The sequence below is a fragment of the Cervus elaphus genome, chromosome 9 (assembly GCF_910594005.1).
Source record: "Cervus elaphus chromosome 9, mCerEla1.1, whole genome shotgun sequence".
Taxonomy (NCBI): Eukaryota; Metazoa; Chordata; class Mammalia; order Artiodactyla; family Cervidae; genus Cervus; species Cervus elaphus.
Window position 1 is genome coordinate 12,730,784 of NC_057823.1, and position 11,928 is coordinate 12,742,711.

An 11,928-nucleotide genomic window follows, 5' to 3' on the forward strand; every position below is an offset into this window, starting at 1 on the left:
TCACCGACTCAAGGGACATGAGTTTGAGTAAACTCTGGGAGTTGGTGATGGACAGGGAAGCCTGGAGTGCTGCAGTCCATGGGGTGGCAAAGAGTCAGACATGACTAAGCAACTGAACTGAACTGAACTTGATGCCTCAGGGGCTGACACTAGTGGTAAAGAACCCCTGCCTGCCAATGCAGGAGACTTAAGATATGGCCTTTGATCCCTGGGTCAGGAAGATCCCCTGGAGGAGGAAATGGCAACTCAATGCCAGTGTTCTTGCCTGGAGAATCCCATGGACAGAGGAGCCCGGCAGGCTACAGTCAAAAGGTCACAAAGAGACATGACTGAGCAAAGCATGGACACACATGATAGGTACTGTGGAAACAAAACTGAATAAGGAATAGAATCCTAAAGAGGCAAATACAATACAGTGACAACTAGCAAGATACAGTGTATGTCAAAGTCCAAACTATCAGAAAGAGCAGCTAAGGTGGTGATACAAAGGAATGATGTACACAAACATGAAATCAGTGGTCTGGAATTTTCCTTGTTATAAACACACAGATAGCTGTGAATGTCTTCAGCAGTTTTCCCCGCATAGGAGCAGTACAACTGATGACTATTCTTTATTAAAATAACTCTTGTATAAGAGGGAAATCTCTAAGCTTAATTAAATGAGTTACATAAATTGTATGAAAGAGGTGAGATCAAATAAATGGAAATTTCAGGAAATAAAGGAAGGAGCAACATCTGCTTCCACAAGCTGATCTCAAAAATTGCAATTTCTGCCTGTGAGATTTTAAATCTTTCAGCCATGCTCCCTTCTTCAGCTTAGAACAACTGGTGTTTTAATCGTTGTCCTCCTAAAGAGTGCTTTCAGAGCCCTCTTTATGTCCTTGTTCCTCAGACTGTAGATGAAGGGGTTCAGCATGGGTGTGACCACAGTGTACATCACTGAGGCCGTTGCACTTGAGTGTGAGCTTTGGGTAACAGCAGAGCTAAGGTACACTCCTAAGCATGTACAATAAAATAAGGAGACAACTGAGAGGTGAGATGCACAGGTGGAAAATGCTTTATACTTCCCCTGAGCTGATGAGATTTCACATATGGAGGAAACTATCCTAGAGTAGGAGTAAAGGATACCAGCTAAGGGAGCACCTCCCAGCAGCACAGTTGCAAAGTACATCACCATGTCATTAAGAAAGGCGTCAGAACAGGCAAGTTGGACCAACTGCTTGAGTTCACAGAAATAGTGAGGGATTATCACCTCTCTGCCGAAGGACAATCTCAACACCATGAAAGTTTGCAAGAAGGAGTGTAGGACATTGATGACCCAGGACACCAGCACCAGCAGTCCACAGAGCCGGGCACTCATGATGACCGTGTAGTGCAGGGGGTGGCAGATGGCCACAAACCGGTCATAGGCCATCACAGTCAGGAGGAAGTCATCCAACCCTACGAACAGTGCGAAAAAGTACATCTGGGTGATGCAGCCTTCATAGCTTATAACTTTGTTCTGGGTCTGGATGTTCCACAGCATCTTTGGGATGGTTGTGGAGGTGAAGCAGATGTCTACAAAGGACAGGTTGGAGAGGAAGAAGTACATGGGGGTGTGGAGGTGGGAGTCTGAGCTGACGGCCAGGATGATGAAGAGGTTTCCAAACACAGTGATCAGGTACATGGAGAGAAAGAGCCCAAAGATGAGGGGCTGCAGTTCAGGTGCCTCCGAAAATCCCAGAAGAAGAAAACCGGAAACATGCGTTAGGTTCCCCGGTACCATGTGGTGGAGGTGACCTAAAGGAAAAGGGAAAATATCATGTCTGATTTTCACAGAAAAGACATTGCTCACATCATTGGAAAACCGTTATTTATATTTTGCCTAATTGTATTTAAATACATTTGCTTAACTAAGTTCTGCTTTGTTTATGGATTTGCTCCCCTTTAGGGAATTTCTGTGTCATCTGGAACTGACAAGGTTGTCCCACCTGCTGCTTTATCCCCGGGATGTCATCTATTCCACATAAGAAATACTTTCATTCATTTGGGGATTATAAAGTGAGTGATGATCATGTTCCAGGTGATGTCTTGGCAACGAGTATAGGGTTCTAAACTACAAAATCTCTAAGAATCCAGCCACAAAGGAAATATAAGCAAGTCATATACGTGTGTGGGTATGTGTGCATGCTCAGCGGCTTCTTTCCCCCTCCATGCACTGTAGCCTGCCAGGCTCTTCTGTCCAGGAGGTTTTCCAGGCAAGAGCACTGCAGTGGGCTGCCATGCCCTCCTCTGGGGATCTTACCCACCCAGAGATAGAACCCCGGTCTCCTGAGTCTCCTGCATTGCAGGCAGGTTCTTTACTGCTGAGCCACCAGAGAAGTCCATATATATGTGAATATATATTAAATATACATGTATATATATATAAAGCTTATAAGTTATGTATAACTTTTGAATGGTGACTGTTGCTATGAAGAAACCTGAAAGGTTCTAAGGAAAGAGTAGAGAAGGCATGCTATTTTTTAGATTCAAGGATGAAAGAGTAGGAGCCATGAACATATCAGGCGAAGTGTATGCTTGGCAGGGAGACTAGCCAGTACAAATGCACCGAGGAAAGGGCTTTTTTAAAGTGTTCAAGTTTAAGAGAAAGAAGGAAACCAATGTGGGGAGGGCGTAGGGCAAGAGGGAGTGAGGTGAGATGGTGTCAGAGGACGCTGAGGAGCAAGCTGACCTCCCTGGTGGTGCTGAAGCTTCACATCATAAGACTTTCATCCACCTCGTGTAACTAGTACTTGATGAAATTGTTGCAGAGACGTCCCATGTGTTTAAATGGATCCCTCTGTTGACTGAGTTCTGACCTCTGTGTATGAATCACCTTGCTGTGTCCAGCTGTTTCAGTCATGTCCAACTCTTTGTGACCCCATGGACTGCAGCCTGCCAGGCTCCTCTGTCCATGAGATTTCCCAGTCAAGAATACTGGAGTGGGTTGCCATGCCCTCCTTCAGGGGATCTTCCCAACCCAGGGATTGGACCCAGGTCTCCCACATTGCAGGCAGATTCTTGGAGTCACCTTGGAATATATGAACTCAGTACCACCACTGTGAGGATTTCTCATACTCCACCAGGCACTGCACACACACACACACACACACACACACACATGCACACACACACACATGCACACACACACAGGTGCAAGCACGCAGCAGACACTGGCCACCTAAACTATGTTACTTCTGTGTTTCTCACCCCTCATCCCTAACTGCCTTGATTAAGTTAGAGTTTGACACAACTCTCACTGATAAGATCAGGTTATGTAAAGTGGTATTCAAAAATTCCAGTTTGTAAGTATTCTTGGTACCAATATACTTGGGATTCAATTTTGGTATGGCCATTTTACACTTGTATTAAAGATCATTAAAAAAATAGTTGAATGTGAACCTATGGGTTGCCAGGGAGAAAGATGAGGGGAAGGGACAGTTAGAGAGTTTGGGATGGACATCAACACAATGTTATGTTTAAAGTGGATAACCAACAAGGCCCTGCTGTATAACACAGGGGACTCTGATCAACGTTATGTCTCAGTCTGGATGGAACAGGAGTTTGGGGCAGAATGGATACATGTTTAAGTATGGCTGAGTCCCTCTGCTGTCTACCTGGAACTATCACAACATTGTTAATTGACTATGCTCCAATATAAAATAAAATAAAAAACCTGTTCAATAAGTGTGTATATATATATATGTGTGTATATATATGTTTATCTTGTCTCAGACCTTGGATTTTAAGGTATATGTGTACATCAGGATACAGAGAGGGATGCGGGATGGGGCAAAAAGAGAGAAGAGAGAAATGGACACAAGAGGGAATAAAGACCTAACAAACTCAAATGTCTCCTGAGAGACTGTGGTAAAGAGGTTTCTTTGGTTCTGGTGACATTTCATGTGCTGTTTTCTTTTTTTTTTCCCCTGGATGTTCAAGAAAAGTAATTTAAAAAATTAAAAAATATATTTATTCAAATGATAAAAAGTGATGTCTTTATGATTTGAAGCATTTTCCAATTGGATAGCCCAACAGAAAGTGAGCAAGAGGACTGAGCCAACATCTCACAAACGGATGAACAGAAAGCATAATGAAACATGGACTGGATATTGACCTTCTTTAATGCAGGCAGCAATACTTACTTTTCTGGGACTGCTTAATACCTATTTGACTAATTGGTTTCATAGGTCTGACAGCAGACGAGGCAAGACTCTCCCTTTTCATATGTATCACCATCTCTTTGCTATGCTTGGGTTTGGATCGCTCTTCCCATAACTCCTATGTGCACATTCTAGTCCTAGTTCTGCTCCTCATCCAACAACTAATGATCTGTATGATCCATCCACATAAAGCCTACCGACAGTGTAACAATTCTACTCTTATCACTGAGTAACGTCCTTCGTATTAGTCATCTGAGGACATTGAATTACACACACGTTTCTTTCATTGTAGTCTGTCTTCCTAATCATCATGCAAGAATCAAAACAGGAAGGAAATTCACCTGTTTTGCTCACCGTTGTATTTTAATGAAGTGTGTGAATAGATGGGCACTTGTCCCAAAAGTAATTTAGAAAAATGAAAAGCTAGGAAGTAAAAATATGACAAAGAGAATGAAACCAGGTTAAATAGTATGATTCTGAAGCAAGTGTAGTAAACAAAACTACATGAAGTATTGAAAATTAATCGAACAGTAGATATAACAGTAATGATTTATGTCATTGATATGGATTAATGACATTGGCAGTGACCTAGAGATAAAAATAATATATTATGTTCATAGAATGTTTTGGTATGTAATCTCCCTTCCACTCACTCGCCAATCTAACTAAAATATTCTTAAAATTTTTGGTCAAGAATATGCCCCAAAAGTCAATTGAAAAGCAATCATTTGTTTAAAAAAAGTATTTGAAAGTCTATTTATTATAGAAACAGTGACATGTAATATATGGGTATATAATAATAACAGGGAAATCAAAATTGTGACCACATACACAAAGTTTAGCTCTGATTCAGTATATGACTTGAGAAAGCAAAACAGAATCTGTTTCATATCATTCTCCTGTGGAAAATATATTTGTCAGTTTGGGGCTGAGTGCTTCTGAACTAGGAGTCCTCTCTGAGTTGTCTGGCAGAAAATGTAAAGTGTTATAACATTTTAAGGAAAAAAATTGAAGATAGCAATAAATATTCAAAATACTAGTGTTCTTTAATTCAGGGTTCCCCAGAGTTGGCACAATTGACGTTCTGGACCAGATCATTATTTGAGGTGAGGGTCTGTCCTGTGCATTGTGGGACGCTTACAGCATCCCTGACATTCATCGAGGCCTCAATATGTCACAGTCATAAAAGATTCTGGACATTGTTAGATGTACCCTGGGGGGTGAAGTCATCCATAGTTAGAACCAGAATTTGAATTTCACTTTCTTATGGTTTTGTAGTATTGATATACTAGAAATGGAGAAAACATAATTGATTGCTAGATTTGACCACACAAAATTTATATAGACTCACAATTCCTCTCAAATACATCTGCACCTAATAAGAGAACTAAATGGCAAATAGCCAGTTGGTGAGAAAAAAATTCCATCATAAAAGTCATAAGAGAATGCCGTCAATTCATTCTACATCACTCCAAAGCTAATACCTGATATCTTTAGGACTTCCCAGGTGGCACTAGTAGTAAAGAACCTCCCTGCCAATGCAGGAGATGTGAGAGATGCAGATTCGACCCCTGGGTCAGGAAGATCCCCTGGAGGAGGAAATGGCAACCCACTCCAGTATTCTTGCCTGGAAAATCCCATGGACTGAGGAGCCTCATGGTCTACAATCTATAGGACTGCAAAGAGTTGGACAAAACTGAACCAACTTAGAAAGCACACATGCACAATATCTTTCACCCCAATTAGTTAATAAAATATTGGGCATAAGTTCTACCTTTACTGGAAGTACTTTAGAAGTACTTTAGAAGTACTGGAAGTACTTCTCATCCCTCTTCTCTTTGGGCTTCCATTCCTGTCATTTATTTGGCACCACTAAATATTGTTATTGAATTCAATGTCCACTTTTCTTTCTAGCATCATAAAATATACTGATATTTTAATCAACCAAGCAAATAGCCATAGTGGTCTCTGGACTCTGAGTTAGGATGAGTTGTTTCTCATGTAAATTTTTTGGATTTCATTTTATCTGAACATTTTTAGCAGTATCTTTTGAGGTCTCAGACTCACCTACATGGGACTATGAACAGAGGGCTCCTTATGGAAGTCTGAATCCCTTCTGGGTGGATGATGATGGAGACTGAAACTCTGTCCTCAGTTGAGAGAGCAGGAGGGAGGGGTCAAGCATTGATTCTTTACTCAGACTTAGGACTCCAAATGCAGCAGTTAGTCTACTCCACACCCAGGCTGTACAAGCTCAGGGATGCAGCAGAGGAGGTATTTACAACTCTCTACATGTGCTCATTAGGTACATTTCCCTCTTGATAAATGACCTATAGGCACAAGAATTCCCTGTGGGACTTGGTCTGGACAAAAAGTTTTTTTTCTTTTTTTTCCTGTTCATTCTCTGTTCCCAGGAGACCAGGTTATAAGCCAGGCAAATTCAGCTTTTATTAATCCTTCTCCATTATCTCTACGCCTGCCAGAGTCTAAACTCTCAGCATGTTATCCCAACCCCAACTTTGAGTTTTCTCCAACAAGTGAGACTGAGGCAACTGTCTTGGTTAGTTCTCTTTGCTGGTCAGTGCATTGACATTTTGTAAGGACACAGCCCATAATATTCTTATAAAAATTTTATTTCCCTCTTTATAAGAGGGGCTACTTTATTTCTTTAATGCAAAATATTGGGCAGTGAGCTCTTTGGTTTCTCGTGTGTGTGTGTGTGTGTGTGTGTGTGCGTGTGCGTGTGTGTGTGTGTGCTCAGTCGATCACTGTGTCTGCTCTTTGAGAACCCACAAACTGTAGCTCACCAGGCTTCTCTGACCATGGAATTTTCCAGGCAAGAATATTGGAGTAGGTTGCCATTCCCTACTCCAGGTGATCTTCCCAACCCAGGGATCAAATTCGTGTCTCTTGTGTCTGCTGCATTGGCAGGCAGATTCTTCACCATTGCACCACCTGGGAAGCTCATTATAAAATATTTTAACCTACCTTAGCACATTGTATGGATTGTCTGTTTAAATTTAGAGAAGCTCACTCTGTGAAGTATCAATAGTATAGCGTATCCTCCATTCTCCATTTTAGAAAAGAGACTCAGAGACATTTAATATTCTGCTTAAATTTTTTAAAATTTCAAATGGGTTAACTTACATAAAGAAAAATAAAGGTAAATGATTAAATAAATTAGCAAATTATTATCCTTATGATGAGAAGATTAATTATGGTCATTGGTATGAGTAATGGCAATGGTTCTCTATATGTGGAAAAGAGGAAAAAGTGGTGTCAGAGATAGATTTGAAGATGCTATGATGCTGGCTTTGAAAATGGAAGGACTATAAGACAAGGCATGCAAGTCCCCCTAGATAGTGATCTAGGAAGATAATGCCTTCTTCCCTGGAGTGTCCAGACGGGTCTGAGCTCTCCCAGATATCTTCTGTTCAGTCTAATGCAAGGAATATCAACAGCTGATCTGTAGAACTTTAATTTTTAAAGCCATTAGTGTAGAAATGGGTTACTGAGTGACAGCTTGATTCACTTCTTTAGTTTCCCCTGGATAAAAGTATTTTGTAGTGGAACCCCACTTCAACTCCATTGAAGAAGGGAATTAGAAGCAATTTGAAATATTTGTCTTATTTACTGGTTCATTGATGGGCTTCACAGGTTGCACAGCGGTGAAGAATCTACTTGCCAATGCAGAAGACACAGGAGACTAGGGTTCAATCTCTGGGTTGGAAAGATTCCCTGAAAAAGAAATGGCTACCCACCCCAGTACTCTTGCCTGGAGAATTCCATGGACAGAGAAGCCTGGCAGGCTATCGTCCTTGGGGTCACAAAGAGTAGGACACGGCTGAGCCTGTGTGCACACACTGGTTCACTGATCCTTGTTACATAAATGTAAATGCAGTTTTATTTTGAGGGGTTAAGATAGGGAAAGTAATTCATATCAAACATATGGTCTCATATTCTATTTCAAATGTCATTATCTAAATTTCTACATTACTTAAATTCCATAGTAATAAAGACATTCATTATCTTCATTTTATTACTCTCCATTTTCTATAAAGGTTATTCTCAATATAATAAATGGGAATATATATGAGTCTGTGTGCATGTATGTGTTTGTGTGTGTGTGTGCTTTTTAACTAAAATATATACAGATAATGCACACATACACATACACTCCTTACCCTTCAATGTATTCTTTGGACTATGCAAGTATTTTTACAGTTTTTTTTTTTTCTCATAGCATCCCTTTTCTGCATGGTCTTCAGAAGTAAAGAAACAGAATGTTTGGGTATTCCTTTTACAATAATTACATAAAAAGGCAGAAAAACTTATAGTATACTTCCTCAGGTTGGGTTTCCCTGTGGTAAAGAATCTGTCTGCCAATGCAGTTTTGATCCCTGGGCTGGAAAGATCCCTTGGAGAAGGAAATAGCAACTGACTCCATTATTATTGCCAGGAGAATCCCATGGACAGAGGAACATGGCAGGCTACACTCCATGGAGCCTCAGAATCAGACATGACTCTGTGATTAACACACAAATGGAAATTAAAAAAAAAAAAAACTTGGCACTCATAGATAACAAAACTTAAGAGTGAGTTATCTAAATTATATAAAGAAGTCAAAATCAAAATATAAAATCCAAGAAAAATAGAAGAAGTATGTTCTATCTTTACAGTCCGACAAAACATTGACATTTGGCTAAGAATTTGAGCTCTGCTATTACAGCTACCTCTTAAGCCCTAGAACAACGGAACCCTTTATACTTACCTTTCCAAAGAACATGTTCAGACCCCTCTTTAAGTCTCTATTTCTCAGACTATAGATGAAGATTTTCCACATAATGTGACCACAGTGTACATCACTGGGGCTGTTGCACTTGAATTTGAGCTGTGTGTAGCAGCAGAGCTAAGATGCATCCTAAGCCTATACAATAAAATAAGTAGGCAACTGAAAGATGAAATGCACAGGTAGAAAGTGCTTTTGACTTCCCCTGAGCTGATGAGATTCTGTGTATGAAGGAAACTTCCTTAGAGTAAGGGTAAAGGATACACATGAAGGAAACACCAGCCAGAAAGAGAGCTACAGAGTACATCACCACGCTATTGGAAAAGGTGTCAGAGCTGGCAAGTGGGATCATCTGATTGAGTTCACAGAAAAAGTGTGAGATTTCTGAGATGTTACAGAATGTCAGTCACAGCACCATTAAGCTTTCTAACAAGGAATTCAGGACACTGATGATCCAGGACATCAGCACCAGCAGTCCACAGAGCCGGGGGTTCATGATGACTGTGTAGTGCAGGGGGTGGCAGATGGCTGCATATGGATCATAAGCCATCACTTTCAGGAGAAAGATATCCCATCTGGCAAAAGTAAGAAAAAATGAAGGTAGGTGCTACAGCCTTCATAGGTGATAACTTTGCTCTGTGTCTGGATGCCCCACAGCATCTTTGGGATGGTGGTGGAGGTGAAACAGATGTTTACAAAGGACAGGTTGGAGAGGAAGAAGCACATGGGGTTGTGGAGGTGGGAGTCTGAGTGGACAGCAATGATAATGAGTAGGTTTCCAAACACAGTGATCAGGTGCATGGAGAGAAAAATAATAAATAAGAGGGTCTGCATTTCTGATTCCTCTGAAAATCCCATAAGAAGAAATTAAGAAACTGCTGTTAGGTTCCTTGGTGCCATGCGGTGGTGGTGACTATGAGAAAAGGAGAAAATAATGTAACAAATTTTCACATAAATTGGCATTACTACATTGTTGAAATGCTACCGTTTATATTTTACCATAAAGAAATTAATTTCAGGATTTTGTTCATGGATTTCATGCACTGTATGGAGCCTCCTACATCATCTCTAATTAGGTGTGAGTACAGGTGGCCATGAGGCATAGGCTCCCATCCCCATAGTCATCTAGGGTTACATGACTCTTCCTCCTAGTTCCACACCTGCAGCGACCGAGGTTGTTGAATATTAACACACTGAACATGTCATGTGTGTGCATGCTAAGTTGCTTAAGTCTGTTTGACTCTTTGTGACCCAATGGACTGTAGCCACCAGGCTCCTCTTTCCATGGAATTATCCAGGCAAGAATACTGAAGTGGGTAACTATTTTCTTCTCCAGGGGATCTTGCCTACCTAGGGATCAAACCTGGGTTTCCTGCACTGCAGATGCATTCCTTACCATCTGAGCAACCAGGAACATGCCATAGCACCCTTATAACCCCAGCTCCACCACCTACCATCACTCTACCCTTATGGAATCATACCCTGTGTCTCAGAAGTTCCCAGGTGCACCAGAAAATCTACCCACCCAGGGTACCTGGCAACATTCCAGCCACACTGGTAGCAGCAAGGTACCAAAAATGCCAGAGACACAAGAAGCAATAGCTAAGTCTCAGGATGACACCTCTGACAGAAGTGATGGAAGGTGGAAAGAGCAGAACAATAAACAGAGGCAGTTCAGGCAGAAGAAATTTGTAACTGCTATACTATCACCTACTGGACAATGAGAGCAAAGCCTCAAATTTTTAACTGATTCTGAACCAGGAAAAGGTAAAAGCTGGATTTAGAAAAAGCAGAGGAACCAGAGATCAATTTGCCAACAACTGCTGGATCATAGAAAAAGCAAAGGAATTCTAGAAAAATATTTTCTTCTGCTACATTGACTATGATAAAACCTTTGACTGTGTGGATCACAACAAACTGGAAAATTCTGAAAGATAAGAAAACCAGACCACCATACCTGTCTCCTGAGAAACCCGTATGCAGGTCAAGAAGCAACAGTGAGAGTATTACATGGAACAACTGACTGGTTCAAAATTGGAACAGGAGTACTTTAAGGCCGTATGTTGTCACCCTGCTTATTTATATGCGGAGTACATTACGTGAAATGCTGGGCAGGATGAATCCCAAGCTGGAATCAAGATTGCAGCGAGAAATACCAACAACCTCAGATATGCAGATGATACGACTCTAATGGCAGAAAGTGAAGAGGAACTAAAGAACCTCTTGATTAGGATGAAAGAGGAGAGTGAAAAAGCTGGCTTAAAATTCAAAATTCAAGCAATTAAGATCATGACATCCAGTCCCATCACTTTGAAAGGTTTGGCTGTGAGCTGAGAGCTACACTGGGATTCATGACCTCCAGAGGAGAGGATTTCGATCCAGGGCCAGAGATAAGGCTTAATCACTCAAAGATTTTGTGTAATAAAGTTTTATTAAAGTATAAAGAGACAGAAGCTTCTGACATAGATATCAGAAGGAGACAGAAAGAGTGCCCCTCTTGCTGTTTTTTAGCCAGAGGTTATATGTCTGTTAGCAAGTTGCTAACCAGATTCAGAACCACCTCGGAACTGAAAGAACTGAACCAGGCCCCTCTCCTATAGCATGCATTTTGAGATAGCATTGGCACAAGGTGAATCATCCCCACCACAAAACAACTGACATGAATCTTAAAGAAAGGCAGATTTCCAATCAAACACATAGCTTCCCTAACATAGCTTAAGAGACCATTTCCATGAGTAAGACATACTGGTTTGTTGGGCCATTTTCTGTTCAAGGTTTGAGTCTTAGGCTGAAACTTTTAGAAGAAAGGCAGATTCCAAGGCAAATACATAGTTCATTAACATAGCTTAAGAAAAACATTTCCATAAGAAAAATGCATTGGTTAGCTCAAGGTTTGAGAAAAGTTAAGTTTAGGGGGAAGCAGGTGTGATCATAACAACACCCAATTTAAAAGAA

The 11,928-nt window shown here is 40.9% G+C and overlaps 1 protein-coding gene across 1 annotated transcript; it reads right to left on the reverse strand.

Moving 5' to 3' along the window:
* Positions 1 to 811: 811 nt before the first annotated feature.
* LOC122699914 (olfactory receptor-like protein OLF4) lies at positions 812 to 1,771 on the reverse strand. The gene has a single exon (XM_043912360.1). It carries the CDS (start codon positions 1,763 to 1,765, stop codon positions 812 to 814), a length of 954 nt encoding a protein of 317 aa, XP_043768295.1. The 5' UTR covers positions 1,766 to 1,771.
* Between the last annotated feature and the right edge of the window lie 10,157 nt (positions 1,772 to 11,928).